At 44.5% G+C, this 16,416-nt stretch overlaps 1 protein-coding gene across 2 annotated transcripts in view; it reads left to right on the forward strand.

Annotated features, from left to right (window-relative positions):
- LOC142587407 (medium-chain acyl-CoA ligase ACSF2, mitochondrial-like) overlaps positions 1-11,268 on the forward strand; it is a 217,554-nt gene extending 206,286 nt beyond the window's left edge. For both annotated transcript variants that reach the window (XM_075698404.1, XM_075698402.1), the window contains 3 exons: positions 42-183; positions 6,939-7,049; positions 9,869-11,268. In XM_075698404.1, coding sequence (XP_075554519.1) covers positions 42-183; positions 6,939-7,049; positions 9,869-9,994 — 379 coding nt within the window. In that variant the 3' untranslated portion in view covers positions 9,995-11,268. The remainder of the gene's footprint in view (positions 1-41; positions 184-6,938; positions 7,050-9,868) is intronic.
- The last annotated feature ends 5,148 nt before the right edge of the window (positions 11,269-16,416 follow it).

The raw sequence follows: 16,416 nt of genomic DNA on the forward strand, positions 1-16,416 counted from the left end.
ATCATTGCGATGCCTTGCCATAATTGCGAACTTATGCACAGTGACATAGGTGTAATGGATGAAGACGGCTACGTGACTATCATCAGCCGAATCAAGGACATCGTAATCCGAGGTGGAGAAAACATCTTTCCGGCCGAGGTAGAAGAAGTGCTCAACACCCATCCCGCCGTCCACGAGAGTCTGGTATATTGCTTAATTCCTTATTAACATATTTCAATATTCTTCGGGCTTAAATACATTACTGGAAAGGGTGTTCGCATGAGCATATCATTTAGTTCATTGTTAATAATGGGCATACCTTGAACCGAAGTATTATCTCGTTCTTTTTTGTTTATTGACCAGAAATAAACATAGTAGCTGTCACGTCGGCACGACGGATCAGTCATTTTGAAATGGTTATTCTAATCGAAGGCGCGTGTTTGTGAGGAATAAAAAGAGAATTTTGAAGTGTTCGCTTATGATATAAACCTCACAAAACCGACTTAAGCGTAATTATTTGGGGTAAATTCAAATGTTCATAAATATAGAATTGATTAGGGACAAAGTTACTGCAGAATCTCTCTGTGACGACGAAGATCGACGCTTTCACAATTAGCTATAAAACAATGAAGCATCAGCAAGTTTTTTTTATAAAGAACTGTCTCGGATGTGAAGCAGGGGTTTAACGTTCCGAAACAGAATATAAAGAACGAAGAAGTCGATGAAGTAGTGCCGAGTGTGGCTGACGTGGCCTGGTGCGTGAGCTCCCGAACACTGGTTCTGGTCAAGTAGCTGGCGGTTTTCTTTTAATCTGTCTCTTTTACGTAATTGTTTTTGACCTTTTGTTTCAATATCTGCTAACCTTCCAGAGTAATTACCTGTTTCTTTGCAATGTCACTCTCATCGCCAGGCCAGGAGGCTTCCTCCTGGTCGGCTTCTGTTCCTAACTCTGATTTGCCGGTGGAGCTTTTCTTACGCAATGGGACGAGCAGCATTCCTGTGGCTTTGGTTCCGAGTCATGGAGGAGTGATTCGCATGAAGAATCCCAAAGCAATTCAAACCGAACTCCGGATCGCCTCGGCCAATTTTCAACAAATCACCGAGGTCCGACAGTTCGGCTGAGGGGGCATTCTGTGCTGCTCGTCAGACCAGACTTGTGATCAAGATTTACTTAAGTGCGATGTTATGGTGACACATCCGGTGAGCACTTTCGTTCCTCATCACCTTGCATGTACCAAAGGCCTAGTTCGCGGTGTCTCCATAAGTCTATGTCCGGCACAAATTTTGGAAATGTTTTCAGCGGCAGGCGTGATTTCTGTGTATCGCTGCAGCCGTGTCGTTGAGAATAAACGCATGCCCACAGAAACAGTCATTGCTACTTTTGCTGGAACGGACCGCCCATCCGAAATCAAGGCATGGCCGCTTATATACCGAGTTGAGCCTCTATCACCTCGTGTCCTTCAGTGTCTAAAGTGCTGGCAGTTCGGACACTCCATAAAAGGCTGCAGGTCAAACACACGATGCCGAATGTGTGGAGAAGGCCATCATTCAAATGACTTTTCTTCCGAAATGAGTCTTGCTGCCTTTGCAGTGGTCCCCACCCCGCAGGTGAGCCTAATTGCCCTGCAAGGTCTAAACAAGTACAAATCCTTGAAATAATTGATAGACGCCGATGCTGTCGTCGTGAGGCCATTGGAGAAATTCAGAGCAGGACTCAAGGGTATGCTGGTATAACGGCCCGCCAAACGCTGTGTACGGAAAACTCAATCTCTGAGACTGTGGCAGCTTCCGTAGAAAAGGCGCTGGAGAAAGCAATGGAGCGCATTATGACAAATCTCACCGACTCCCTTGTTCAGGTGCTGTCCTCACAACTTGCTCCGTGGCTTCAAATAAATAATAAAGCCAATATTGAGGATCTGGTATCGGGTCTACCGCGGACTCCACCAATTGAATTATCGACCACGCAGACATTCACAATTAACGATTCATCAAAGCCATCAACTTCTGAGAGAGTCGACCAAATCTGTCTCTCCGACACAGATGGGATGGAAAATCAAGATGTAGATATGGACTCCCGATCTCTTAAACGAACAAGGTCGCCGACAGAGAAAAAACCTAGCTCTCCCACCAACTCAAAGGCAAAAAAGCACGTTAGAGAGATTCCGACTAAGAAGGACTTCTTAATAGAGAGCGTTTTAAACCAAGCAGTCTCTGCTGCTCGGGTTTATTCACAATAGGAACTTTAACAGTAATTTAGTGGAACTGTCGTTCCATACTTTCCGCTGCAACAGATTTATTATAGCTTATTTCTAAATATTCTCCAGATATTATTATTTTACAGGAAACTTGGCTTCTTGCTGGTCAGACTTCTCATGTAAAAAATTTCTGCTGTTTTCGATTGAATCGCCTATCCCGAGGCGGTGGTTTTGTTTTGTTTCTCTCATCAAAAAATTTGCCATACAGCTACTAAAGCATACCAGATAATGTCCCCAGACTGTGAAATCTTAGCACTGGATATAATACTTCCTGGCTGCACACCTTTTTTTATAATTACCACGTACTTCCCCGCTGGAGTGCAAGATACCCGCTATCTGTATATCTCTATTGCTCACAGTCAGAACAACATCATACTGGTGGGAGATTTTAATTCTCATCATGTGTCGTGGGGTTTCCGAACGCACACTTGTGGAAAACGCTTGTGGGATTGGGTCTTAACGAATAAATTATCTTGCCTAAATTCGAGAGCACATATTTTCGTACGGGGTCAGTCGCGATCTGCCCTAGATCTTACGTTCGCTACCTCGAGCATGTTTGTCACCTCCTGGAAGACTGTAGACTCCGGAACTAACAGTGATCACCTCTCTATAATTTTTGAACTGCTTACCACGTTGACTAGTTTACATAGTAATGTGCGCACTTGTTTAATTACGAAAAATTTTAAAATGCGTTAAAATCAGCTTTACACGCTCAGGAGGACATGGAGTGGGATAATAAAGCAATGAGCCTATGTTCAATTCTAAAACAGTCATCAAAAAAAGCTCAGTTTATTGTGAAATCTACTAAGGGTGGATCATATTGTACCTGGTGGAATTCGGACTGCGAGCGAGATTTTAGACGTAGAAAAGCTGGGTGGAGAAAGCTCTTATACAACCAAAGTCCTATTAATTGGGCTGATTATACATATATAGCTACTACATTTAAACGAACAGTCTCAAAGGCTAAGGAGGATTATGATTCCAAGCACTACACATACCTTTCGAAATCTTGCAACAAAAAGGCCCTGTTTAAATTTCTTCGATCTCGTAAAGTTATACCGGCGCCCGTGAATGTCGATTCTGTCGTTTTAACAACAAAAGAAGTATCGGAATCACTTGATAAAATTGCTCAAAGACTTGCGCAACGTTTCAAACATCAATTGCCGTTAGGCCTACGGAAACCTCATTTGGGAGACGACTTTGAAACAGGAACAGCGACAGAGCTTCAAGGCATCATTAGTTGGTTACCGACGTCAGCCCCCGGTCCAGATGGAATTACAACAGGAATGCTAAAAGTTTTATTTGATTGTGCACCTCAGGACCTCCTAAACATAATAAATTTCTCTCTCAAAAATGCATGGATTCCAAGAGAGTGGAGAATAGCTATAGTTATTCCATTATTAAAGAAAAAATCAGCTGGACTTGACGTAGACAACATAAGACCGATTTCTCTTACTTCCAGAGTCGTCAAATATTTAATAGAAAGAGTTCTTCACGGCCGCATAACAAATTGTATGCAGGACGATACCCTTCTCAGTCCTTGCCAGATTGGATTTCGTCCCGGGCACTCCATATGGTGCGCCGATGTAGCTTTAGAGAACCGCATTAAACTTGCTCACCGCAAACGAGAGTACGCAGCTTTGGTGACGCTAGATGTATCAAAAGCATACGAGTCTGTAGAACATGGTATTCTATTCGATAAACTGCGGTCTACGAATTTCCCTAAATATATAACCCCTTGTATCTATGAATTTATGAGAGATAGAGAGTTTTATTGTTACCGACACGGTATTTCGACTTCCAAACACAAGCAGACAAGAGGTGTACCACAGGGTTCCGTTCTTTCCCCTATATTATTTACCATTTGCTAAGCACAATTCCTTTGTCTCCGGAAGTACGTGTTTATGTCTATGCGGATGATATCGTATTTTTTACGTCCGCAAATAATATACATTCACTACAACAGTCGTTGCAGAATTACTTAAGAATGCTGGAGACATGGCTAGAGGGGTTGATGTATGTCATTCAATATTAGCAAAAGTGCGGTATTAATGTTCCCATTGACTGCAAAGGTGCATATATCTTTACAATACCGACAGGAAATCATTCCTTAAGTTGACGAAGTCAAGTACCTTGGTGTCATTTACGATGGCAAACTCACCTGGCGCAGTCACATTGAATATATTAAAACAAAGGCAGAACGAGCCGTAGCTATGCTCCGCCGGCTCAGCCACCGACACTCTGGACTACGCAGGGATACCTTACTGATGATCTATGAAATGTATATTCGGCACATATTAGAATTCGGCTGCGTAATATTTTCCCGTAGCCCCACCTACAAGATTAAACCTTTGATACTTTTAGAAAGAGAAGCTCTACGGTCATGCCTTGGGCTACCTAGATTTGTTGCCAACGTTGTTCTTTATCAGGAAGCTCATATACCCGCCCTAGATTGCAGATTCCGCATACTTACGGTTCAGACATTTTTAAAAATTTATGACTATTTAAAAAGGCGTACGCAATATATATTTATGACTGAACCGTCTGAGTTTTTCCAAGTATCGTGGTCGAAATTCCGCAGTCCTCAGGTAATATTCGTACAAGAACAGTTACAAAATTTAGATGTCCATACGCCATGATTACCATTCAAATGATGCCTTGCCAGGCCTCAAAATTCAGTTAGATGACATATTTCCAAATCATGCTAAACTATTACCAAGGCGAGATTTAATTAATATCTTAAACGGCCATTTACACCGGCTAACCACTGACAATGTAGTAGCTACGGACGCTTCTGTGTGCAATGAGAAGGCAGGAGTGGGGATCTTCTATGAATCTCTTCAGTGGTCTTACTCCCTTCGGCTTCCCGACTTCACACCTATATTTCAGGCAGAATTATTAGCGATTATATTAGCAGCACGAAAACTGCCGCAAAATGACCCATTAGCTGTTATTGTGACCGACTCGCTATCTGTATGCACAGCACTAACGGCATCTTTAAATTCAGCAATGAAAGAACATTTCGTTCGATGGTGCCTCCGTACTTACGAAAAGTACGTTTGCTTTGGGTACCGGGACATCATGGGTTGCACTTGAATGAAATAGCTGATTCACTCGCACGAGCTTCCCTGAACGGCCCTATCATATCTGTTTTGCCGACATCAGCTTATGTCACCGCGGCTAGGTACAGAAATTTCGCTATATCTCAAAACTCTGCACCATCCATGCTAAAACCGTCTTCTGATTTCCAACATCTTGTCTTCCCATGGAATACTAATTGGTGTCGTTCAAGGAAAATGGATGTTTCTTTTACAAAATTGAGAGGTCGCATACCTCCTCCAAATTTTCACTTACATAGGTCTGGTCTCGCAGTGTCCCCTCTATGTTCTTTTTGCAGTGAACCTGAAACTATCGAATATTACTTTCTCTCATGCCGCGGCTTTCTAAGACAGAAAAAACTATTAGAACAGTGATTTACCAAACTTGGCCTCTCGCTAACCACGCCAACCATTCTTTCTTTTGGGGCGACTTCACTGGGATCCAGCCACAGGGATGCTTTTCTGACAGTTTACAATTTTATTAGAGACTCAAAAAGAATACCTTGCTGAATTTCTAAAATTATCCATAATTTATATTATTTCATTTCTTTACGTTTACTTATGTTATTGGAATTCCTAACAATATTTAATTACACCTTTAAATTACAGTACTATCGTCCCACGCTCCACTATACAAATCTAGTGTCTCTCTACTTCTAACCCTACGGAAAACCGCCTGCTTCTTGGCCAGTCCCCCATAGTGGGTACGCACCACTGTCTGGGACAGAAGACAAGACAATGAAGCGACACAGCGTGTTGCCGCCGTCAAAATGGTGCGTGTACTGCAGCTGGGCCCCCCTCTGGGCACGCTGGACATGCTGCGTCTTCTAACGGCACCTATGCGAAGTTTGCTCGTAGGTTCAGAGATGCGGGGCGCACCGGTGCGTGCGAACCCTAAGTATTGTTATCTCGCCATCCGCGTGCATTCGCGGCAAAGAGCTGAAGCATTGTGCTCGTGTACTTCAGGGAACCCTGTGACTCGGGTTCGATTCTGCTCCGTAACAAACAAAAAATTATTGACTTTTTCATTGAAGATCAGCGTCAAAGAGGTTAGACACGAACGTACATTTATGCACACCGCATAATTGGTAACTTCCCCAGGGATGCTCCTCATATCAAAGGAGTGCTGCGAACATGGGACAAAGCAAAACTGGGTGACTTCTCGAAAATTTATTTTCCAATAAAACCAGTAGCTTTAATTTGGTACTCGCTGCGACTTCCCCCAATTTTGTGTTGTGTTGCCGCGTAGTGCCCACTAGTTACGCGAGACCTAGAAAAAGAAAAAAAGATCTCAGACTAACACAAATCTTTGTTTTTAAAATACGAAGACCATTTGTTAGCCTTGGTAGCCGAAAGCCACAATTTTGCTTCCGTGGCTGGGGTTCAGATGAGGTTATGTGACGATACTCTTGATTTATTCTTTTGTAGGAAGATTACTAAAGAGATACCAACATTAATATTTGCTACGCAGGCAGTAAGTCGTTAGAAGTATACATCTATATAGCGTAGATTAAGTAGTATTTTGCCAAACTACCTTAAAACATTAGAACATGATAGCACATTGGAACACTGCCTTTCAGTGAGATTACACTCAATTCGATCACAGGTGATTGGTGTACCAGACGAGCGGATGGGGGAGGAACTCTGTGCGTGGATAGTACTCAAGGTGAATGTAGAAGTGACAGATGAAGAGTTGAGACATCACTGCGAAGGAAAGGTAAATAACGTTGACAAGAAGAAGTTGCAAGGTCCTGCTCACACTTCGGTTTACTTCATGTTGTAACACAAAAAATGAACAAAGTTGTACTTGAGATATGCTTTTTTGCCGAATAATTACTTAGCGTTAAACAAACAAGAAATATTTATGTGATATGCTCATGTCATCAGTCAGCGTTCACATATCTATGGATGATAGCCTCGTGCTGTTTTTTCTTAGATAGGAGTAACATTTCAGGTATGCTAAATGAAGAAGGGGACGGATTGATTGAGTAGCACACTGTGGTATAAAAGCCCGCTTTTCTGAGGCACCTGATCCCAGTTTGTAACTCTTCTACCACTTCAAGTATGGCGCAGTTTTAGAATTCTCTCTCAATAGGCGTACGGCATGAAGTCTATTTCAGGCATGCCTTTTTTATACATTCCTAAACTCACAACCCGCCGTGGTGGCTCAGTGGCTATGGTGTTGGGCTGCTGAGCACGAGGTCGCGGGATCGAATCCCGGCCACGGCGGCCGCATTTCGATGGGGGCGAAATGCGAAAACACCCGTGTGCTTAGATTTAGGTGCACGTTAAAGAACCCCAGGTGGTCAAAATTTCCGGAGTCCTCCACTACGGCGTGCCTCATAATCAGAAAGTGGTTTTGGCACGTAAAACCCCAAATATTATTATTATTAAACTCACAGTTGTGTGCACAAGGTTGCTACCGTACGCATTTGTGTTATGTATTACATCGGCACATGTGATTCCATATTATTATTCTCGAGTTTATATTGTTACTTGGTGCCCAGATTGCGCTTGCCGTAAAACAAGAAGTTTTACCAACAAAAGTGATTGCTCAGAAGCCGGCGTCTGTAACAGCGAAACGGCAACTAAATTCCCATTGGCTACGATGCCACGTTCACACGCGCACCTTGGCGGAGCAGAGCGAGCGGGAGGGAACACGCAGTGCTGCTACACTGCCGCGTGAGAGGAGTGGGCATCACCGCGACGCCATGTCACCCTAGCTTCGCACGCCCATATTATCCGCGCGTTCCCTGTGTGCGCAAGCTCCTGCCGTCGTTCGCACTTCGCCTCGGGAATCGATATATGTAAATTACTGTATAAAAACAGAACAAATGCGAAATGAAAAACGTTGGCGTAACCCAGTTGCGAACGTACGACTCCGCGCTCAGGAGCCGAGCACCTTAACCACTCGGCTAAACCAGCGTCTCTCACTTAGCAGGCCAGGCCTAAGTAGCATGAAATCATGCTTCTTAGACCTAAATTTTCATTTCGCGAAGCGCGGCGTGACGAAAGCAGTGGCGTCAAAATCACCGCGGCTTACTCGGGAGCCTTCCATTAGATTCTATGGCAGTCAGGTGAGGTAGCATGACGTCGCGGATCGAAGCGCACCGGCATTTGTGCTATCTAGGAGGCGTTGGCCGAGCGTTTCAACGCGCTCACTTGCCAGCGAGGAGTTCATAACTGGAAAGGCCGATCAGCGGTGTTCAGTCGGATATTGATGCTTTGTCATTTACAACCCATTTCAAGTTTTTAGGTGTCCTCTGATATTTTCGTACTTCTGATCGGTTCTTCCTAATTACATAGCGGTGGGCAAATATTCGATACTTTCGAATAACGAATCGAAAACTCTCCTATTTGATTTCCTAATATACCAAGTGCTCTCCCAAATATTTTTCGAATAGTTATCGAATATTTCACGTCGTCGATTGTGCGCGATGAAGCATGAAATTGAAGCAAAACTACGATAACTCTTACACCCTGCGTGGCGTAGATACCGTACCAGGTCAGGTTGTCGCGCAGCAAGCAGTCCTTTACCAGTAAAGTCACGATGAATGAAAAATAAAATTTTCTTTAGACGTGACGTGACGTGATGTTAGGCAGCGGGTATTGTCTGGATGCTTTGTATAAATGCAGCACATGTGTCCTTTTGTCGTGTTAAATATGAAGGTATTTCAGAGTGACATATTTGATGCAATAGGGACTCCATCTGCTTTGACTGTACGAAATAGAGAAAGGTCTTCTTCTATTCGTTCGCTCTGCCATCGCCGCAGATGGACAACATTTATTGTTTGGGTACAAGGCATACACGAAAGTTATTCGGGCGGCAAGACTTTGTTTGTGTCGTTAATATGATAACGCATGACCACGTACGTTCAGAAGAGCGCTGAGTTGGCGAACAAACTTTTTTGTTATACTTAAGGATCCTTTTGTGCGTTTAAAATAGTGCATGATTTTTAACGTGCAGCATAACTACAAACTTTCTAGTGCCGTCCAAACCACGACGTGACAATTGTCTGATATTGCTGGTGAGAAGGCTGTATATTATTTGGAAACTATTAAAAAAAGTATTAGATATTCGATTCAATTCGCTTCGGTTCTGGCACTGTTCGATACGTACTCGATTCGATGCGAAAAACAATTATTCGCGCACTCCTAAAAATAAATGTCAACAGTTTTGTTACGCTTTCCTATTCTTGTTACCTTGCGTCTTATTTTAAAAAAAAAATTGCCTGCTTGCCATATGTGACCGCAGCAAAAAAAAATATAGAAAGAAACGAAAGGAAAATAAATATAAAAGTATAGGTTATGCGTCATAGGTTGCTTTGCTTTCTCGCTATATGCTTTTCAATGTACGACACTATAATGCCGCATGGTTTCATAACGTGTCCGTGTGTGAGGAATGTAAACACCACTTATTCCCTTTGCCTGTTTTCTCTGTTTTTCTTATTGATTTATAATAACGTATTTTTTTGCAGACTGCGTTTCTTACTTACGTCACATTGTTTATTTAGGTGTTATTCTTGTGCTTCGCAGCTCACTCGTTTCAAGATTCCACGGTACTTCATCTACGACCCCAAGGTGCCGAGGACGGCCGTCGGGAAGGCACAAAAGGCCAAGATGCGCCCATTGGCCGCACAATTCCTTGGGCTTACGAAATGAACCTTCTTGTGGCATCAAGTTCTTTTAAATGAATGTGACGCCATGCGACCTTTGTGCCGAAACGAGTGCGACTGACCCATAGTAGTATTCTCGTATGACCGTAAAGAACCTTGATGGCTTTTTTTTTGAAGAAATGTTCTTCCAGGTCGCGCTGAGTACGGTTATGGATCAGTATACATTTTCTTTTCTTTTTTTGCCTAGAAGGTTTGCATTGCTGCGGAATGTCTTCAACAGTGAGCCGAGTTGAGAAGTCAGAGGAGGATTCCTTGGGAAAAAGTCAATGGCGATGTCTGGTAAATCTAAGAGAAATGCGTCAGCATTACGTCACACCTCTTTGAGCAGCCTGAACCATGATTTGAACTGCATTCACTACATTGCAACGTGTTGTTCAGGAGCTTAGTCGACAACTGACGGTGGTTTGAAGCAGATTACTCTGAGTTGCACTCTACAAGTTAATAAATAAATAAATAAATAAATAAATAAATAAATAAATAAATAAATAAATAAATAAATAAATAAATAAATAAATAAATACCAATTATTCATTTACAGCCTAGCTACATCGTCATAAAGGCGGGAACAAAAAACCTAACCACTAAAAAAAAGCATTTCTAAAGCACATTTCCCTATGCATAACAAACACTGTAATGATATTAAAAAATATAAATAACGTGTGAGCAAACATTTTTCAAGAAATTTAGCCCCCACAGTTGTTATTTAGGAGTGGTATCACATCATAGAAAAGAATAATTTGTTATGAGATACATTTACCAAATTAATAGACAAACTGTTTCATTCTCTTATTGATTAGGGGTGAAAGAGTACTAACAAGTGTTCGTTCGGCAGCCATAGGCTGAAATGTTTTGTTGTTATCGCAGCAAGTGGTAACGGGATCTGGTTCCAGCAGATAGTTGAAGTGACCGATACCTCTTTGACTGTGATATATACGGTGCATTAGTTTGAGCCTTAGCTTCTGGCCAAGGACACGCAGCAGATCCCATCCTTAAGTGGGCTTCATTTCTCAAACGCTAGTGTGCAGGGTGTAATTATTACAAATACATTGATCGGTTCTGTAGTTTTTCCAGTTTATTAGTGAGATAATCCCATATTGCACAGGCATAATCAAGTATTGTCCTGACATGTAAAAAGTATAGTTTTCTCAACTGCGCGCTTCGCCTGTTTGAAATTTTTTCTGATAAAATTTTGCATCCTACCGGCTTTTTTGATGAGAGTGTCAATCTGTTTATTGTAAGTAAATGATTTGGTGAAGTAGACATTTAGGTACTAGTATTTGCACTGTTTGCCGATAAGCGTGCCATTGATGTTATATTGCTGCTGTAATTTGGATAGCACTCAGGAAAAACTAACGCAACTGCGCGTCTTAATATTGAAATTCAGGTTCCATTTTTTTCAAACCCGTTCCCTAATTTTTCTAAATCTGTTCGCATTGTATTTGTCGGTATATCACGCAGTTGTCATCAAACAGTCCTGTGGGTGATATAATGTTTTCGACAATATTGTCTGTTAGGATCAAAACAATAAGTGTGGCAGTACGTTTTTATGGGGAACGCCGGACGTCACATTTATTGCTGAAGATTTAGCATTTTTTCAGGACGACAGAGTGGGGTTTTCCAATTAGGTAGTTTCGTATATAATTTTGAACGTTTTGTTTGTACTTATTCCAACAAGGAAAGCAAATTTAAATTTATAAAATTTATATTTATAAATCTAGGAGTGCAAATTACTGCTCGAAATGTGCTCAAACATTTTGCTGAATGTCGACCTTAGTGAGACCAGCCTAAAGTTTTCTCTGTTTGCTATGGACGGATTAGAAAACGGGTGTCACGCTTGCCAGTTTCCAATCTTAGGAAATGAGCCTTGTCTCATGGAAAAGTTGATAGATAGTCTTTACCTGACCTGTGGTGTATTCAGAGGACTAAGGATAACTCCATTAGAAACAGTAATGAACAGGATACAGAAACTCCTCCTATACGCGTAGTGCGCGCTGATGGACGCGCCACTGGTGGCGGCCTTGCGCAGAACACACGGGAGAGGAGCCAGCCGGGCGCCGTAGTTTGCTGTGTCGTTGACAGTGCTTCTCTGTCTTATTCACGCTTTCAGAGCAAAATGGGCAACGCCCTTCGCATGTGTGGGGTGGCTAAAGCTTCAAGGAATGTCGGAGCAGAATTGTTGCCGGGTGGCGGGCTCAAATGCCGGGGAAAATTTGCCGGCGATACAGTTCTGATCATTCCCCGCAAAGCCTCATCAGCGGGAGCAACGGTAGCAATGGATCGTCGCTTCGGCGGGAAATTTCTTGTTCTCATCTTTTCCTTTGTCGCGTCGGTGTATTTTTCCACTCGATCATAGTTAGACACGTAAGCGACAAAGTTCGTCTGCAGTGCAGTATGCTGTTAAAAGGCGGTTCAAGAAAGTTCGGAATTTTGCCGCTTATGCTGTTTTGCGCTTTTTTACCGCGTTGCGCTAGCTAAGCAGCTGGAGTACACGAGCGCATTGCGTTGCTACAGAAGTTTGCAAGAACTGAAATTGTTGGTTTTATGTGGCCCGGTAAATCCTCGCACCAGCTGTCGTGCCCTTCATGTTTTAACATCTATTTTATGGGTGGCTTCGCAGATGTTTAACTGTTGTTAGCTGCTTCATGCATAACTCTTGCTGACTCTTTTGAGCTACGAGGTTTTCACCCTGCCTCGTTTGCAAAGGGTGTAACTCACGCTGTGTCTTATCGGAAGGATACCAAGCAAGTGCTTCTTTAACAGCCTTATTCTTTTCGCCCGAGGGCATCTTAGATATTGTGGTTTGTTGGGAAATGTGTTTGGAAAATGGTATTTCAGGGGGGCGAGAATTGCTAATAGTTGCTGCAAATGGTATTTTTGTTGCATTTTTAGCTGAAAAGTTCGCGTCACGTTTGGGAAGTCAATACACCTCCGATGCTGTCTGAGCAGACTTAACACGCTGAGTGAATTGTTTATTTCACAACGTAGTCCCTTCTTTCATGTGAATTTTGTACTCAACTGAATTCTTTCTTATTATGCTTACGCCGCAGATGACTAAACCCGGCCTTGCCGCCAGCGCTCATCTACTTTAACTGGCGCTGCTCTGCCTTTAAATACATCATGTGGCGCCTCTGTCTAGTAATATAAAAGAAGTACTGAAAAGTTAGTCAGTGTTTAGCTTTGTACGTTTTCAAGCAGCTCCCTTGGAAACTTTAAACCGCAGCGGAAAGGGCAGTTCATCCGCGTACGCAGCAGAATTGAATCGGCGGTACAGCTCTAACACACGCTTTTATTTACCCGTGCGTTTGGTGACGTCGTTTCCCGCAAAGCTAACGACAAGATGTTTGTATACGTAGATGGCCCACATACTAAAGGGTATCGCAGACGACGCCTTTAGTTTTCTTGTTTTTGGCGACCTTTCAACTATTGACACCGTTATCAAAGAATTTGGCCGCATCGAACAAGCTACAGACCATCGTATCACGCCCCACACGGCTGTTATCCCAGCCACGGCTGTGATCCAGGCTGTTGTCCGACAAGAATATCAAAACATGGGTTTCAACTCCATGTGCTGGTCGACGCATAAAGCCAGAATGCAGTGCTTCTGTCATGGTCGTCGTCGTACCCGTCTGAATGGCGCACCTCTGACGACAAGACCATCTGTTTCCATTGCTGCCGCATTGGCCAGAACGCTCGTCATTGCCGCAACCGATGGCCCATTCTGTCTCCAACAACAACAGTGCCTGCTTCCAGAACTCTGCACTTACCGCTCCATGGGCTTCTCGCCACGATCGTACTGCTGGTGAGATGCCTGCTCCAAATCTTCGCTCGCGCAATCCCCGTCTCCCCGACGTCGTCAGTGTCATTCGCCCTAGCCCTGTTCATGCCCTAGCCATGTTCATGTCGTTCGCCCTAGCCCCGTTCATGAACTTCCACGCATGGGCGGAAAACTAGGTACTGCAGCTCTTGGAGGTGAAGCTGGGATGTCGACCTTGCCCCCAAATTCCCTGCTTACTTTGTCCACTAAGCAGAACCTTCTTGAAGTTTGACGTTTGAGGTACTACTGTATCTGCACTGTTTGACACAGGCGCACACCTCTCGATTACGAACGTTGCCTTCCATCGAGGTCTTACAAGGCTCCTGCCTACTGCAAGCACATGCATCGTTCGCGTTGCCAATGGCGGTACTGTTCCTATCATCGATGTGAGTATGGCACGCCTAAGCATCGGCGGCCGTCACACTGCTGTCCTTTTTACCGTGATTGCCCTTTGCCTAAACGACCTCATTCCCGCCTCGATTTTCTCCGTTTTACGACCGCCGCTCTGTCGCCATTTTGCAGCTATTGCTCAACCTCTCACGGACCCTTTGAAGTAAGGCGTGCCCTTCTCACGGGGACCTCCAAAATTTTTAGTTTTCTCTCGTCTGATCAGGCATTTTACCTCACCACTAACCCTCGCCCACTTCGACCATAATGCCACAACAGAATTGCGTATGGATGTCAGTGGTCATGGTGTCTGCGCTGTTCCAGCCTAACGACAGCGTGGCCAAGATGGCGTTATCGCTTATGCCAGCCGCCTCATGTTGGCGCCAGAGAGCAACTATTCTATTACGGAACAGGAATGCCTTGCTGTTTTCTGGGTGGTTGCCAAGTTCCGTCCTTAGCTTTACGACCGTTCCTTTTCCTTAGTAACGAACGACCTGCTCTTCCCTTAGTAACCGAGCATCTGCTGGCTTTTCTGCTTCAGGGATTCCACGGCCCTGCTTGGTGGTTGGGCTTTGAGGATCCAAGACTTTTCATACACTGTGACTTACAAGTACAGACGCCAGCACCAAGACGTGGATGCTCTGTCACGTTACCCCGTCAACAGTTCTCACGTACCTGACATCGAGAATGCCACTTGTGTTTTCTCCGTGTCACAGCTCCTCCACATCCTCAGCGAGCAACGTGGTGATGCCTCACTCAAAGTGCTCATCGATCATTTTGAATTCCCGCCCGACAACACTCCCTTACGCCTCGTCGTTCTTTTGAGAAAGTATTTCGTATCCGCAAAATGTTCCTCCAGAAGGTCCCGATTCCATCATTGTCACCCCTAAGTACCTCTGTGCGACAGTCTGAAGAAATTTCACTTCGCGCCCACCGCTGGACATCTCGGCGTGTCTCGAACTTACGAGAGCTCATCGCCACTTCTTGTCTGGTCTTGTACGTTCTGTGCGACGCTACGTCGTGGATTGTGCTCCGTGTCAACGGCGCAAGCAGCCATCCCTGCTTCCCTCTGGATACCTGCAGACACTTGAAATCCTGGTAGAACCATTCGGTCATGTCGGGGTGGACCTCCTGGGCCCTTGTCTCGCGTATGTGTCGGGGAACAAGCGGGTTGCTGTTGCTGTTGACTGCACGACCAGATATGCCATTACGCGCTATCCCAACCAGCTGCGCTACGGATGCGGCAGATTTCCTGCCACACGATATCATCTTGATGCATGGAGCTCCGCGTCAAATTCTCACAGACCGAGGCCGTGCTTTCTTGTCCAAAGTCCTTCATGGCATCATGCATGTCTGCTCTATCCAGCACCTTCTACCATCCCCAACCCAACGGCCTGACGGAGCGATTGAGCCGGATGCTTACATATAAGCTGGCGAAATACGCGTCAGCCGATCACCGCAATTGGGACCGGCCTCAACCTTACATTACCTTTGCCTATGATTCTTTCACGCCTGAACACCGCCACTTATTCCCCGTTCTACCTCCTGTGTGCCCTTGAACCCATGCTTGATGCCGACACACTGCAACTATCGATGACGACCTCGAGAAGTGTATATGTGCGTGATATCATCGCTCGCGCTGACCACGCTCAACGACCTGCACGCGCTCGCCTATCGGTGTCGCAAGACAACCAGAAATGGCGCTACGAGCTCTTTCACAGTGAAGTGCACCTACCTTCGGGCGGCCAAGTGCTCCTTTGGACGCCTTCACGTGGAGTAGGCCTTTACGAGAAACTCCTGTCTTGTTACCAAGACCCATATCACGTGGTTCGTCAAGTCGTTCATGTCACCTATAAAATTGTTCCAGTTAACCCCTCAACGTCCTCCGCTCCAACCACCAATGATATCGTCCACGTCGCCAGGCTCAAGCCCTACAACTATCTACTTGCTACACATATATAGCGGCACCGGGACGGCGTTTTTGCCGCCGGGGTTGCGCTGCGATGCAACAGGCGCCTATGAGACATGACGCAAAGGAAGACGAAGACGGGCATCTGGGCTTAGCACGAGCTTGTTACCATCTTTTGTTATGTTGATGGGCGTAGATAGATAGGCATTTCATTGCAATGGAAAACATTTGAAGAAGGGGTGGTCGGAACCTCTCAGTCCAGGGACCCACTGGCCTCTGCCGCCTGCCTGATCTGGCT

This window comes from Dermacentor variabilis, chromosome 7 (assembly GCF_050947875.1).
Source record: "Dermacentor variabilis isolate Ectoservices chromosome 7, ASM5094787v1, whole genome shotgun sequence".
Classification (NCBI taxonomy): Eukaryota; Metazoa; Arthropoda; class Arachnida; order Ixodida; family Ixodidae; genus Dermacentor; species Dermacentor variabilis.